This window comes from Rhagoletis pomonella, unplaced genomic scaffold (genome assembly GCF_013731165.1).
Source record: "Rhagoletis pomonella isolate Grant_MI unplaced genomic scaffold, Rhpom_1.0 Rhpom_scaffold_00034, whole genome shotgun sequence".
Lineage (NCBI taxonomy): Eukaryota > Metazoa > Arthropoda > Insecta > Diptera > Tephritidae > Rhagoletis > Rhagoletis pomonella.
Genome location: NW_023458588.1, coordinates 108576 through 125087, shown reverse-complemented (window position 1 = coordinate 125087; position 16512 = coordinate 108576). Strand labels below are relative to the sequence as shown.

At 37.2% G+C, this 16512-nt stretch overlaps 1 protein-coding gene across 1 annotated transcript in view; it reads right to left on the bottom strand.

Annotated features, from left to right (window-relative positions):
• Window positions 1–16512, bottom strand: part of LOC118749696 (Down syndrome cell adhesion molecule-like protein Dscam2) — a gene marked incomplete at its 3' end in the record, with an annotated part of 267478 nt that overhangs the window by 178566 nt on the left and 72400 nt on the right. Inside the window, 1 exon segment of the mRNA XM_036484490.1 lies at window positions 7045–7206. Coding sequence (XP_036340383.1) covers window positions 7045–7206 — 162 coding nt within the window.

The following is a 16512-nucleotide window of genomic DNA, read 5'->3' as shown; positions in this document are numbered from 1 at the left end:
ACCAAAAGTGAGAATAATCTAAAAAGTTAAAAGAAGTGAATTGAAAGTGGAAAGAGGCAAAAAATAATTGATATAGTAAGGGCCGGTTACTCATTGTTTGGTTAACACTTATCTCCGGTTAAACATTGTTATCGACATATTCGATCCATTCATATAACAGGGAGTCGGTGACGTCTATAAAAATGTTTAACCAGATATAAGTGTTAACCAGACATTGAGTAACCGGCCCTAAGCGTTTATTGTGCTTGCGTGAATGTGTTTTGTACATACATTTCTATTCTTATTTGACGTTAGTTTTGTTGTTGCCATTTTTGGACTAAAAATTTGCTTTTTTGCGTTCCTTTACTTTTTCCTGTTATTCTCTTTTAGTGAGTGCATTTTGCTTACGCTCTTGCATTTTCACACTTTTCAGATTTTAGTCCGAAAAGATGAGGAATGGACCTAATATGACATAGTGAAAACCAGTCTAAAGCTGCATTTACACGAGTCGATTTTCCTGGTGATACATTTCCACAGGAAACAAAAGTTGAACGAGTGCAATGAATTTTCAGTGTGTTTAAATTGTGATATTATTTTCAGTGATTTCGTTTCTTCCAAAAAATGTTGCCCTTTCACAGCGCAAAAGGTGTTTGATTTTATACTCAACCCTGTAAAGGGGTATTTCTTTGCCTTCTTCTCCTTGTACAGTTCACGCATTTCATAATATTATCGTTTTAAGCAACCATCTGATTTTCGGGGTAACAATCTCCTCTGACAAAGCTTCAAAGGGCAGATTATGTGCGTTTTTTGCTTTACAAAAGTGTGACATTTTAAGTAACGGACACAAAATTTTCTCACCGTTTGCCTTTATTTAAGAATCGAACCCGAAAAGAGAAATTGGCAATGAAAAGGCGAAGATGCTCAAAGGGCATTTGTGCATTAAATAAATAAAAAAACTCGCTTACGTTATTTTCACGGTTAGGGCTCGATATGTATGCGGTTTAAAGGAAACATGAGACCGTAAAACGTTTGCTTGTTTGTTTAATTCCCTGTACCGTCCCTGTTTTGATATGGCGCTTCAATCTTTTATTCCAAATTAAAAACACATTGCGATCATATTGTACTAGCAATATAGAAGTATAGTGAAACCCGCTTAAGTACCCCCCGCTTAAGTACCTAACCCGCTTAAGTAACCAGCATTTTTGGGCAATATGAATTTTTGAATGTAATCTGAAGAAAATCCCTCTCTTAAATACCTCCCCGCTTATTTACCGAAGGGTACTTAGGCGACCTAAATTTTTCGTAACCCATTTACCACTTTACCTATAATTTTCCCCTTTTAAGTCTTCTTCTTCTTCTTTTTTGGCGCTGTAACAGCCTAAGCGATTTTTACCGAGTTCAGTAAAGCACGCCAGTCGTTTCTCCTCTGTGCCAACTGACGCCAATTGGAAACGCCAAGTGAAGCCAAGTCGTTCTCCACCTGATCTTTCCATCACAGTGGGGGCCTCCCTCTTCCTCTGCTACCACCAGCGGGTTCCGAATTGAATACTTACAGATCTGGAGCGTCGGTGTCCATTCGAAAGATATGACGAAGCCAGCGGAGCCGCTGTATTTTAATTCGCTGCACTATGACCATATCGTAAAGCTCATACAGCTCATCGCTCCATCATCTGCGACGTCGCCAACGCGTAAAGGCCCGTAAATCTTCCGCAAAATCTTTCTCTCAAACACTCCAAGAGCCGCCACATCGGATGTTGTCATTGTCCCTGCTTCTGCGCCATATACCAGCACAGGCATGGTCGTCTTGTCCTCGATCACTCTCATTCTCGAACTTGGAAAAGGCAGAACAGACTTCGCAGATTTTGTTACCGATGATGTCGATGTCATAGGCATACGCCAGAAATTGCATGCTCTTGTAGTAAATTTTTCCTGAGCGGTTCAGTTCTGCAGCTCTTATTATCTTCTCCAACATCAGATTAAAGAAGTCACATGAAAGGGAGTCGCCCTGTCTGAAACCCCGTTTTGTGGCGAAGGGCTCGGAGAGGTCTTTCCCAATTCTGTCGGAGCTGGTGGTATTGCTCAACGTCATTTTACACAGCCGTATGAGTTTTGAGGGGATGCCAAATTCAGACATAGCGGCGTATAGGCAACTCCTTTTAGTGCTGTCAAAAGCGGCTGTAAAGTCGACAAATAGGTGGTTAGTGTCGATCCTTTTTTCGCGGGACTTTTCCAAGATTTGGCGTATTGTGAATACCTGGTCTATGGTGGATTTTCCAGGTCTAAAGCCACACTGATAAGGCCCAATCAGTTCATTGACGGTGGTCTTCAGTCTTTCACACAAAACGCTCGATAAGACCTTGTAACCTATGCTTAGAAGGCTGATCCAGCGGAAGTTGGCGCGAATGGCGGGGTCACCTTTCTTGTGGATTGTAACTCCTTGCCGCCGTACTTGAATAGCTCAGCTGGCAGGCTGTCAGCTCCAGCGGCTTTGTTGTTTTTCAGCCTCGTTATTGCTATGCGTACCACGTCATAGTCAGGCGGTGGAACGTCGACTCCGTCATCATCGACTGCGGGCTCGTATTCTTCTTCTCCGCAACTTTCCGTGCTGCTACCATTTAGTAGGGCGGAAAAGTGGTCCCTCCATAATTTAAGTACTCTCTGGACATCAGTTACAAGGTCGCCATTATTGTTTTTACAGGAGTACGCCCCGGTCTTTAAACCTTCCGTAAGTCGCCTAACATTCTTCCTGTCGGAGCATTTCAAGCTCTTCGCACTGAGAGCAGGTGTGAGAGTCGAGTAGCGAAAGCGCTGGCTGTCTGTTGTGATTGCAGCTTTTCGACGTTAAGCTTTCCTTGCATATTGGGCGCACATATTTTGCTGCACAGAGGCGGGTGCGTATCTTGGCTGCAACAAGATAGTGGTCCGAGCCGATGTTTGGGCCTCGGAGTGTGCGTAAAACACTGGAAGCGTGCCTTCCGTCTATCGCAATATGGTCGATTTGGTTTCTCGTTTTTCCATCCGGAGACAGCCACGTAGCTTTATGGATCTTTTTATGCCAAAGATCCATCCTTGCCCACCCTGGCATTGAAGTCGCCAAGCACTATTTTGATATTATGACGGGGGCAGCGCTCGTACGTGCGCTCCAAGCGCTCATAGAAGAGATCCGTGGATACCCCATCCTTCTTTTCCGTCGGGGCATGGGCGCAGAAAAGCGAGATATTGAAGAATCTCTCTTTGATGCGGATTGTGGTTAGACGCTCGTCCACAGGGGTGAACGACAGTACTCGGCGACGGAGTCTCTCTCCCACCACAAATCCAACTCCGAATTTGCGCTCCTTTACATGGCAGCTGTAGTAGACGTCGCAAGGCCCCAGACATTACTTGCCTTGCCACGTCCAACGCATTTATTGGATGGCGGTGATGTCAGCTTTTGTCCTTACGAGGATATCAACCAGCCGGGCAGAGGCACCTTCCCCGTGAAGGGTCCGGACATTCCAAGTGCATACCCTCAAATCGTAGTCCTTTAAACGTTTGCCGTGGTCGTCATCATAAGGGGGGGTCTCATCCGAGGCTTTGTCTTGCTTCTTCACTGGAAGTGGTTTTTACGTGGCGGGTCCCAAGCCCAGCGCACAACCCATTGCTGGGACGGGGGTGGTTTCGCAACCAACTACACGTTTATATAGCGAGCCGCTTGCTCCAAGCAGACACCCGCTTGCAGCCGCACCTACTGGTGAACAGACGCTGCAGACTTCAGTGAGCCCTTAAACCGAATAATTCGGAGTGGCCCCACCGAAGCTCCCTCTCTTTCTGCCGTTACCCAAGGCTCCACTCGGATTGGTTACCGCAACTCGCACATGGGTTGCTCACGTTGCCCACAGTGCGTGAACGAGGATGCAAGAGTCGGGATTGAGTATAGCCATGCAACTGCAAATGCATACCCAGCGCAACAACTATACCCCATTGCACTCCCATTTTAAGTGCTCTTTTAAAATTCTTTTAAATATTTAAAAAATCTGAAATTCAGTGGCAGCGTTACACACCTTCGGAAAAAGAATTATAAAAATCAAAGGTAATTTTTAGCCACTTGAAACTAGCACATTGTTACACTAAAATTTAATGGGCTATAAAACTGTACTATCAAAAAACACTTCAGAGAAAAAAATTTAAAATTTTGGGTGAATTTTTTCTTTAAGTGTTGTATAAAATCTTAAGCTTAGGTTTATATGGTATTTGTTAGGGAATGAACTGTATTTTTATTGAAAAATCTTAAATAATGCTACGGTCTTGGTTTAAACTCCGTATACTTCCTTAAATGTCCATATGTTATTTAAGGATTTACATATTTATGTAAGTTAACAAAAAGATGTAACTACATCAATAATGTTCGCTTAAGTACCCGCGTCGAGGTAATTAAGCGGGTTCTTTTAAGTATCCAACCCGCCTAAGTACCTCAAAAAGTTGACATTTTTCGTGAGGTATGTATTACATATATGAGGTCCATCCAATATCAAAAAATTGTTACAAATTGTCACTGGAATTTGCAAGTTTTTACTGGAAATGCATTCAATAACCCAAAATATTTACAAGAGAGAGCGAATTCGAGAGTGTAACAGCCCGAGAGAACTGCAAATTTTTGCAGGAGTCAAAAAGTAAGGTTATGTTTCAAAATCAAATGGAAACAAACTGTTTAAGAGGAAGATTTGATGAAACATAATTAGTGAAATGAAAATATGGATGAAAGATTTAAATCTATTGTATATTTTTTTATTTTTATGACGATGGGAACTATTAAAAATTAAAAAGAAAATTACGCGCCAAAACTTAACCGTCAGAAAGTGTCAAAATGGCCTAAGTAGCAAGTTTTTATTAGTTTTGCGTTCAATAACTTTTTCTGATAATTTTGTCTTGCTCTCTATTTTTTTTTTACACTCTCGCCGCAAGTACTTACTGGAAAAGTTATTGAAAGGACCTATGGTTACTACAGTGTAATTCGACGAATAAAAAGTTTACAAATATTCTAACACACCTTGTTAGGGATCTACCACTGTTTTTATACCCGAGCGCACTTGTGCACAAGGGTATATTAATTTTGTTCACATAACGGTTGTTTGTAACAGCCAAAACGAAACGAGATAGATATAGACAAGTGTATACATAAATGCTCAGAATGAATAGCGAAATCGATTAAGCCATGTCTGTCTGTCCGTCCGTCTGGCCGTCTGTCCGTCCGTCCGTGTACACGATAACGCGAGCAAAAATTGAGATATCTCAACGAAATTTGGCATCTAAAAATAAATAAAATAGATTGGCGCTTACACATATGTTAGTGTTTGGCCAAGCTTCTCCTCCGATTTGTGGCGTGCGCCTTGATGTTGTCACACAAAGCGGAGGGACCTACAGTTTTACGCCGACTCCGAACGGCGATTGTATTTTTATGAGAAGCTGTTTTTCATGGCAGAAATACACTCGGAGGTTTGCCATTGCCTGCCGAGGGACGACCGCTGTTAAGAAAAAACCTTTCTATATTTTTGCGATGTTGCTTTGACCAGGGTTTGAACCCAGGCATTGTGGAGTGGAAGCGCGCACTGCTTACCACTACACCACAGCGGCCGACTGAAATTTGGCATCTAGGTTTCCCTTAATCCAAGGTAGGTTGGTATTGAAAATGGGCGAAATCGGACTATAACCACGCCCACTTCCCATATAACGGTAATTTCCAGAAATACGAAAACTGCGATATTTTAGTAACTACTGAAGATAATTCACTCAAAATTAATATTTACAAGAATTTTTAGACAAAAAATAAGAATATTATAAATTTTTGGAAAATGGGCGTAGCCACGCCCACTTATGGTTACATGTGTGTATCTTGGTAACCGCTACACCAATTTCTTCCAAACTTGGCACATTTGTTGGTCTTGGTACAGCATACTAAATGGCCGAAAATTTGAAACATTTGACAATAACCACGCCCACATCCCATATAACGGTAATTTAGAGAAATACAAAATCTTCGATAAATCAGTAAATATTGAAGCTAATTTATTCAAAATTGACGCTTGCAACAATTCTTTACCAAGAAATACGGTTATGATAAACTTTTGGAAAATGGGCATGGCATCGCCCACTTATGATCACATATATGTATCTCGGTAAGTGTTCTACCAATTTGTACCAAACTCAGCATGGTTATTGTGCTTGTCGCATAAAAGCAAAACGTTGAAAATTATTGAAATCGGACTAAAATTGAGGCCGCTTTTCATATAACGGTAAATTTCAGAACTGCTTGAAACTTCAATATTTCGAAATTTAAGGTCGCTAATTTACTCAAAATTGATACACCCCGGCTTAACATCTAGCGGTAGCTTTCGGAAAGGTGAAAAAACATATAGTTAATACTTGCGCCGGGTATTTAATGTTCGGCTCCACCCGAACTGAGACTTTCTTACTTGTTATTAATAACACTGTGCGACACTAAAAAATACCTGTGAAGTTGTGTATATTTTCTTTTCGAGTAAAACAAGAATCAAAATATGAAATATGCCAAACACCCCCAAAATCTTGATTTACCGTTAAAACCCGGTTTTTCGTACTTTTGCGCACTTTCATGCCTGTAACTTAGTTCATTACGAACCGAGTTTCAATTTATTGCCGGGTTTAAAAAGAAGAAACTTGGGCCTTTCGAACGATATATATGTGAATAAAGAAACCTTAAGAGATCTGTGTGTATTTACCCAGAAAACACATTTTTTTTACTTTTTTCACCTCAATAAACCAAAACTCGATTCGTAATGAACTAAGTTACAGGCTTATAAGTGCGTAAAAGTACGAAAAACCGATTTTTTAACGGTAAATCGAGATTTTGGGGATGTTTGGCAAATTTCATATTTCGATTCTGGTTTTACTCGAAAAGACTTACCAGAACATATACATAACTTCCCAGGTATTTCTACTATATACTTTTTTGTAGCAATGTGTAATCTACCACTAATTTGGTTTCTGAAGTGACAACACTGGCTTTAGGCCAAGTGTACACAATTGGGGATATGTATGCAATATTCTTACCTAGTACTTGGATCTCCACATTGCGTCGCGACGTTTGTTTCTGTTTGTTTTGTGCCATGCAAGTGTAAGTGCCCGCGTCCTCTAGTCGCTGAAGTTGCTCTATAATGAGAGTACCATTGTTGTAGGCACGCTGTCTGCGATTAATTGGCAGCGTTTGGCCATCTTGGGAATGTCCAAAATTCACAGAAATGTTGAATAGAAAACAAGTGACAAACAAATTATTTAATACGTAAATCAATACATGTGTATATATTTATGTACATTAGACTGCAGGTTTTCTTTTTGTAAGTCAAGTATGTATTAGTGGCGTTGTTCTACTATGATAGCACGGCCGAGTAATCATAGTCAACTTATGTACGATAGTCGGAAAAATTATAGCCGCACCAAATTTTGACAAGTTTTAAAATATTATTTTTGATGTTATTTAATTTTGGTTAGTTGTTTATAGTTCATTCCTTAACAATATCCGTATTAATACAAACTTAAAGGCAGTTTAAAACGATTGGGAATTCGCCGAAATTCGGGGCAAATCGTATCCCGGTTGTGTGAATACACAAACATTTTTCTTTATCCCAGTCACGAAAAATAATTTGTTCATATTTTTCAATACAAGATTGCTGTATTGTACCAAACTTGTGACTATAAAAAAATGTGTCCCAATTATTTTATTTTGTACCGATAGCCCAATATAAAAATGCACAAATGTGCAACGAATTTTCGTAAAAATTTGGAGTTTTTAATTAGATTCTGAGTATGCAGTTTTGTAGGCCATTGAATTCTAGTAGAATAAAGTACAAGTTTCAAATGGCTAACAACGCGGTTGATTTTTTAGAATTTTTAAAAAAGCTCGAAATTTGTACGAAAGTTTGTCGAAGTTTTTTTTTTAATATTGCACAAAATGACAAAAAAATAATACGTTAAAACTTGGCAAAAAGTGGTTCGGCTATAATTTTTTGACCACTGTATGAATTTTTTATATATTTAATTGGGCATGCACATTATACATAACGGTATGCACTAGAGATGTTAACTTTTCGTTTTTTACGATCCCGAGATTTTCGGGATGTCGTTCTCACAACCCCAGATCCCACGATTAGTCCCGGGACTTAGATGTTCATTACTTTTCAACAACTTAAATCGAAAAAAATGCTTCTATATTGTTTGAGAAGCTCTCCCACCATAAAACAAATAATAAATAAATGGGCTAGTTTATTATTTAAAGTGGCATTTTTATTTTTCTCCCTGACGTCAGGCTTTATTTTAAAGAACTTTGTAATTTCAAACATATGAAATGAAAGGGTAAATTTCTTTAGATTTAAAAAAATAAAAATAAAATTTGTTGGATTCACAAGGACAAATAGGTAATTTTTTTAGCTGATAAAGTTAGAACGACCAAACTCGACGATGTTACCGAGTTTATATAAGTCCTTAACACATAATTTTTTCAAAAACAAATATTGCGAAATTTCAGGGATAAAATTTTAAAATGACGTTTTCAATACTTACCAGTCCTTATGCACCGAAAAATTTAACCCCCACAAATTCCACAGAATTTCCTCTTTAATTTGGAACCCATACTTCTACTCTAAGGAAATTTCACTGAATTTTTGAAATCATTTTTGAATTACTGACGTGAAAAACTAAAAAGGCAATTTTACTATATTTGGCCCGTGGGTTCGCGAATATATTGATTTTTGTGTGTAAAATTTACTATCGCACAGGCTAGACGTTCACAAAAAAAAACACCTACAACCCGTAGTAATGAGATTTTTGATGCTGTTTTTTAATTTTTTCAAAGATTGGTAAAAGAAAAAATTTACTAACTGAACCATAACTATTTATTACGATTTAGACTTGTGAGGTATCATTGCAAAGGTATTTTGTCACCCTCTTTATTTCTTTTTCTAATTAACTCATTCGAAGGATGAAAGAGAAATGTAATATGAAGGGACGTCATTCCAAGTGAACTAAAAATATGTCGGTATTTCAAAAAAGGGAGGTGAATGATTTTTTTTAGCACATTAATAAAAATAGTGGGAAAATACCTTTCTACTGTAATGGCACTACACGCGATGTGGTAACAGCTTACATGGCAACACTTATGTATTTTTATTTTTAAAATCGAAAGTAGTACTCGCGTGTGTACACTATTTGTATTATAAATTTAAGCCATCTCTTTACTGTGCAAACTCGGAGTGTTGTAACTCCATGTGTAGCGCTGCTACCCATACATGTGCATAGCGGAGCCCCAGTTGGAACCGGAGCTGTAACCCGGCGTTTTAAAGGAGTTTCATTGTACGGTAAGCGGGAGCGCAACATGGCGACCGTGATGCAGAGTCACGTAATCTGCTCCAAAATGAAAAAGTGCTAAAAGCACTGTAAAGTTGCTGGTGGTGGCTCCGGTTGGTGGAAAAAAACCCTAACATCATTTTTACATTAAACGGTGGAGTATGGTACGCACCGTACAGCATTTTGCGCGAGGTACAGCATAAATTCTATGCAAACGGCACATTTTAAGAAAGTTCCAGCATTGTGCGAGATGTACAGCACATTTTTACGTAACCAGCAAATTTTTAAAGAAAGTTCCAGCATTTTGTACGGTTTTCGGGTACAGCCGCGCCACCAACCGCTATCTACATACATACACGTAGGTATGTATGTATAACGGCTAACAATTGTTAATGATATTAATATCAAGCCACGCCACCACCATTATATATGTACATATGTATGCATAACGGCATAAGAACAGAAAGCCACAAAACATAAAAATTGAATTTGAATTGATATTTAAACGAGGTTGTACTTATGTACGTACATGTACCTCCATTTTTTTTTTTTTGATAGCCTTAAGTGGTATCAACACGTTTAGAAATTCACGTGGTGGCTATCGTGGGACTAACCCAACTCGCAATTTTACTGGTTATGGGAATAATAGGTCATTTTCTTCGTCTAATAATAATAAATTTATTAGTTATAGTAGTCAAAGATATCGATCCGCTAATGGAAACCGCTATCACAATAACAATAATGGTTCACGGGTTAATTCTAACAACAACACTAATAGGAACAATAATGCACGAACAGCAAACGGTAGGAGTAGAAATGCAAATGTCCGTGCTTTAAACGCTCAAGCCCCTCAGGAGCGAACACTGGGGGAGCAGGAGTTAAACAACTAAATGATTTTTCTATAGCAAAAGTTTCCGGGTCTAATAAATTATGTACATTTTTGGTCGACACACAAGCCGACATCTCCTTAATAAAAATTTCAACTTTTTGCAAAAATTTTCCATTCGATACGAATGTTATAATCCGCATAACGGGCGTTACTTCTAATACTGTTGCTACTCTGGGTAAAATAACGACAAATTTGACTTTTTCGGACTTTTTTATAAAACATACATTACATGTGGTTAACGACTACTTTAATATTCCAGCAGACGGCATATTGGGTAAAGACTTTTTAAAATTCAATAAATGCGTTATCAGCTACGCAAGCAATTGCATTTCCTTCTGGGTAGGTAACAAAAAAGTCGCGATTCCGATTCTTCACGGAACTGAAAGCGATACCTGCGTAATTCCACCCAGATGCGAAGTTTTTCGTCTTTTTAATTTAGGAAGTTCACCAGAACCACTTTTTGTGGAATCACAAGAAATCGATAGCGGAGTATTCACAGCACGATGTATAATTAGTACAAGCAACCCAATCGTCAAAGTCATAAATACCACAAACGGTATAAAATACGTAAAGAACTGTAACATCCGGACTGAAAAACTTTCTAATTTCAATGTTTATTCTATAAATAAGACAAGAAACGATGACAACCGGACAAAAGAACTGATAATTGTTTTGGAAAAACAAATTCCTAGTTACGCTGAAAGCAAATTACTTAACTTGTGCGTAGATTACGCAGACATATTTGCACTTCCCGACGACAAAATGACGTTAAATAACTTTTACGAACAAAAACTACGTTTGACAGACAATAACCCAGTTTACATTAAAAATTACCGATTACCATATTCCCAGCGTGAAGAAATAAATCGCCAAGTTAACAAGTTATTAGAAAATGAATTACTCGAAGAAAGTTATTCGAATTATAATAGTCCTTTTATTGTCGTTCCAAAAAAAGATACTAATGGTAAAAAAGCATACCGTATGTGCGTAGATTTTCGCGCTGTTAACAAAAAATTGATTGCCGATAAGTTCCCTCTCGCTCGAGTTGACGACATTTTAGATAACCTCGGACGGGGGAAATATTTCTCAACCTTAGACCTTTTTTCAGGGTTTCATCAAATCCCTTTACATATTGATTCACGTGCCGTTACCTCCTTCAGTACGGACGAAGAGCATTCAGATGGAAAGTATTACCGTTTGGGTTAAATGTAGCACCAAATTCATTTTCGCGTAAGATGACAATTGCTTTTTCCGGTATTCCGCCTAATGTGGCATTTCTTTACGTTGACGATATAATCGTTATTGGATGTAGTGAAGCACATCACATGAAAAATTTAGCGAAAGTTTTTGAGACTTGTTGAAACTTCAACCTAAAACTCAACCCTAATAAATGCAATTTCCCTCGGCCGGAAGTTACATTCCTAGGCCATAAATGTTCAGCCAAAGGTCTGTTGCCAGACGACACCAAAATAGACGCTGTTAAAAAATATACAAAACCGACTGATAAAGATGCGGTTCGACGTTTCGTCGCGTTTGCTAATTATTACAGGCGGTTTATACAAAATTTTGCGTCTCTGGCAGCGTCTTTAAATAAATTAGGCAGGAAAAAAGTTGAGTTTACTTGGGACAGTGCGTGCGACAATGCTTTTGAATCGTTAAAATCAGCGTTAATTCCCCCAAATTGCTACAATACCCAGACTTCACAAAACAATTATTATTACTGTCGATGCCTCGAAAGCTGGGTGCGGTGCTATATTAAGCCAAAACAATGACGGAAATGGTTTGCCGATATGTTTCGCGTCAAAATCTTTCAATAAAGCAGAACAGAATAAACCGATAATCGAACTTGAACTTTTAGCTATATATTTTGCGATCAAGCAGTTTCGACCGTATGTTTACGGCGCTCACTTTACGGTGAAATCTGACCATCGACCCTTAGTTTATCTCTTTAACATGAAGGACCCGTCGTCAAAGCTTGCTAGAATACGCTTAGAACTGTCAGAATACGACTTTACAATTGAATATATACAAGGAAAATCGAATGTAGGAGCGGACGCATTGTCACGGATTACAATGGACGAACTAAAAGACTCCACTAAACAAGTACTAGCGGTAAAAACAAGATCAATGATGAATAGAACACAATTAAAGTACGATAGTGAATGCAATGACAATATTAAATTACAGGTTTATGACAAATTTTCATATGATTTCTTAAAGAAAATACCCCGGGTGAAAACAGATATAATATTGATAAAAATAATAAAATTTCAAATTTTCAAGTGTGTGCACATTTAAAACACAAAAAACTCGAGTTACTTAATTTTACGATTGTTAACGAAAAAACGAATTTCGATGAGTTACTTTCGCGGCTTGAATTCGAAGCCAACAGTTGTAATATTAAGACGTTAGAATGGCCAAAAAATGACTTATTTTTCAAATATTTTACAATTACGAACTTAAAAGATCGCGGAAATAAAATTTTAAAGAACTTAGAAATTATATTTACGGATCCAGTCGAAACTGTGACCGACGACGAAAAGAAACACCAACTTATGACAATATACCATAACGACCCAATAAGTGGAGGACATTGTGGACTCAAAAGAGTTTATGCAAAAATCCGAACAAAATATTTTTGGAAAAATATGACCCGCGACATATCAAAATTTGTCAAGAATTGCGAGAAATGCTTACTAAACAAGCCAAAACCAAAAACAAAAGAAACTCTTGTTTTAACGCCAACACCTATCAAACCTTTTGAAATAGTGGTAATTGATACAATAGGGCCTTTGCCAGAATCAACAAGTGGTAACAAGTTCGCTGTTACTATGATTTGTGATCTGACAAAGTATCTGGTAACCGTTGCTGTTCCAGACAAAAGTGCCAAAACGATCGCCTCTGCTATTTTTGAAAGTCACATACTAGTATACGGCATAATGAATTTAATCAGATCAGATTTAGGAACGGAATATAAAAACGAAATATTTTCTGAACTAACAAAACTCTTAAAGATTGATCATAACTTTTCGACAGCACACCATCACGAAACAGTGGGCACTATTGAGCGAAATCATCGCATTTTCAGTGAATACTTACGTGTATACCTAACTGAGACTATTTCAGACTGGGACATTTATCTTAAGTATTTCGCCTTTTTGCATAATACTACTCCAAATTCTGTTTTTGACAATAAATTTACTCCATTCGAACTAGTTTTCGGAAAAACACCGACTTTACCGCAAGAATTGAAAAAGGAAAAAATTGATCCCATTTATAATATTGAGAATTATGCAAAAGAGGTTAAGTACCGGATGCAAAAGTCACATGCAATAGCCAAAGAATTAATTATCAAACATAAAATCCGTAACAAGAATTTGTATGATAGACACTCTCGTCCAGTAGATATTAAAGAAAACGATCTCGTTCTAGTACAAAAAGAACCCCGAATTAAACATGAAAATATATATCAGGGTCCTCACGTTGTAACTAAAGTAGATGGTGTTAATATTACAATTTTTGATAAAGAAAAAGATAAAGTAAAAACAATCCACAAAAATAGAGTTCAAAAAGTTAGTTGAAACTTTCATCTCAACCAATTATTATTTCAACATATAACAACAACATGTATATGGATTTCTCAAGTCAAGCAAACAAAAAAAAAAAATGTGTAAAATGAAATATTCACTAAATAGAAATTATTCACTAAATGAACACAATCCCTTCATTTATATAAACGCAATATTATAAATACTAGAGAAAAGTGCTTTAAATGTACTTTCGTTTATTTATAAGAAATAAAATTGTAATAACTAAATTAAAATACTTTAAACTACACTTACTTAAGACTACAAAATTTTTAATGAACAAATATTGTACTATAAAATACTTTCAAATTAAACTTTAAAATGTATAGTTAAATATTTCTGAAAACAAAAAAAGTATTCAATATAAGACTAATTTAATTTTTTTCCAATTCAAATTAGTTTAGCCTAATACTAATTACCATTAAGTAATTTTATATAATGTATATTTAGTTAGCACGTTATGGAGTATGCCTTTCCAAATTCCTATGGACGAACGAATAAAAGGGGGAAAGAAAATTAATATAACATTTTCGTTCCTCCAAAGCAAATTGACATACTATGTGGAAAGAAGATTTTACAAGTCTGATCACCTTGTAAAACTTCTTTTCCCATAGGCGGTTGGTGTAATGGCACTACACGCGATGTGGTAACATCTTACATGGCAACACTTATGTTGCCCAAAACAATAAAATTACATCGCGTGTGTTGTCAACACTGCCGAGCTTACGATCCACATTCATTCTAGAAGGTTTATCGTAGCTCGGCTTCCAAGAAGCCATTTTTGACTCGATACTCGCCTTTCAACCTGACCGGTCAATAAGTTCAATAAAATTTAATAAAGTTTTAAATAATTAACGTTTGTAAAAATTAAAACAAGAATTTTTATTTTTGAAATCGAAAGTAGTACTCGCGTGTGTACACTATTTTTATTATAAATTTAAACCAATTCTTTACTGTGGAAACTCGGAGTGTTGTAACTCCATGTGTAGCGCTGCTACACATACATGTGCATAGCGGAGCCCCAGTTGGAACCGGAGCTGTAACCCGGCGTTTTAAAGGAGTTTCATTGTACGGTAAGCGGGAGCGCAACACTACTGATACCTCATAAATCTAAATCGGAATAGTTTTTGTCCAGTTATTCAAGTTTTCGGTAAACAAATCTTTGAAAAAGTTAAAAAAACAGCATCAAAAATCTCATTATTACGATTCTGTTGAAAAGATTTTTAAATATTTTTATGCAGATTTTTTAAGCTTAATCTGTTTTGTCGTATGAGGGGATTTTTTTCAAAAAGTTCTTTAAGGAACTATTTTTATTCATTAAAAACTGCATTTTTGGAGGTATTTTCAAATCGGTCTAGCTCACGTAAACCTTAATATTTTTCCGAAATATTTTGGTGGACGTCTTCAAATATAATAAATTTTGTAATCCCGGCGGAAAAACTGCAACTTTTTTTTTGTGATGTAGTCTAATATACAGATTTATGTACATATGTACTAGCTGTACCCAGTCACGCTTTGCTGTGCCATATTCCTATTATATAGACGATAAATTATTAACGAAACAAAGCATACGTTTCATATGTGTATGGTTATGTAATAAGTACTTGTGTGCACACAATATTTGTTGTTTTTCCATTCTCTGCATAGATATCAAGGATATCTGCATCTAAATCTAAACCATACTTCTCCAAAGTTCGACTTGGAGCATTATTGATTGTGATTCCGAATGTCAATCGAATTGGGAATTGCAATCTTTTAAATTGAAATGGTGTATCGGTCGGAATCATGGGAATTCTTCACCATTGAAAGGCCACGTTAAAATTTTTACTTACAATACTTTTTTCATCAATATCTTAAATGCGAGTCACGTGCCGTTGCAAAGTTTTAATATTCCGCAACACGATAATTGTCACACCTATTTTCAATTTCCGTATGTGGGGTCGTAGTGAGCAAGTGGTCTGGTAGTCTGGTAAAAGAGCAGATCAGCTCAAGCAACGACTGTTGTCAATACCACTATTATTTAGTTGATAGACATCCTTATTCTTCCCAGCATGAATAGCCCGTTCACTTAGCCAATCGTGATTCCTTTAATTAATTTTCTTAATAAAGAAACATTCTTTCGATCAGTTCTCCTTTCGATGTTTCTAAGTTATAAAAACTAGCAGGCCACAAAATTCATCTTAATCTCTCAACGACTAGCAGTTTTCCGTTCCCAATGCCTAGAAATTGTCGCGAGAATACTTCGGCAGCAGTGTATGTATGTATGTTCGTCTTGCCGCAATGTTGACTATTTCAGGCAAGCATCTATCTCGTCCGCTAGTGTTAATCGAGAAACTACAGGCAATGTTTGCGTAAAATCTCCTGCGAGCAATATCAATGCATTCCGGAATGGTTGAACGTTTCCACGCGAATCTCGCAACAATCGATCAAGATCCCAAGCAATGAGTTAAAATTTTTGTAATACTTTTAACATACCGGATGCTCTGGAAATATTGTACGTGGGAGTTTCCATGATTTATATGTTCAATGGCAGCGCAAGAGCTAAATTGGCAATGCTTCCACCTGGTAATAATGTCGCAGCAATTCCAGACGAAACGATAGCTAAGGTAACGTAATTTTTTGACCGAACCGTTGCCAGAATCCATCTGATATATTATTTCCTACTTTGGCTTTGTAACCGCCTAAGCCATTTTGGCCGAGCTC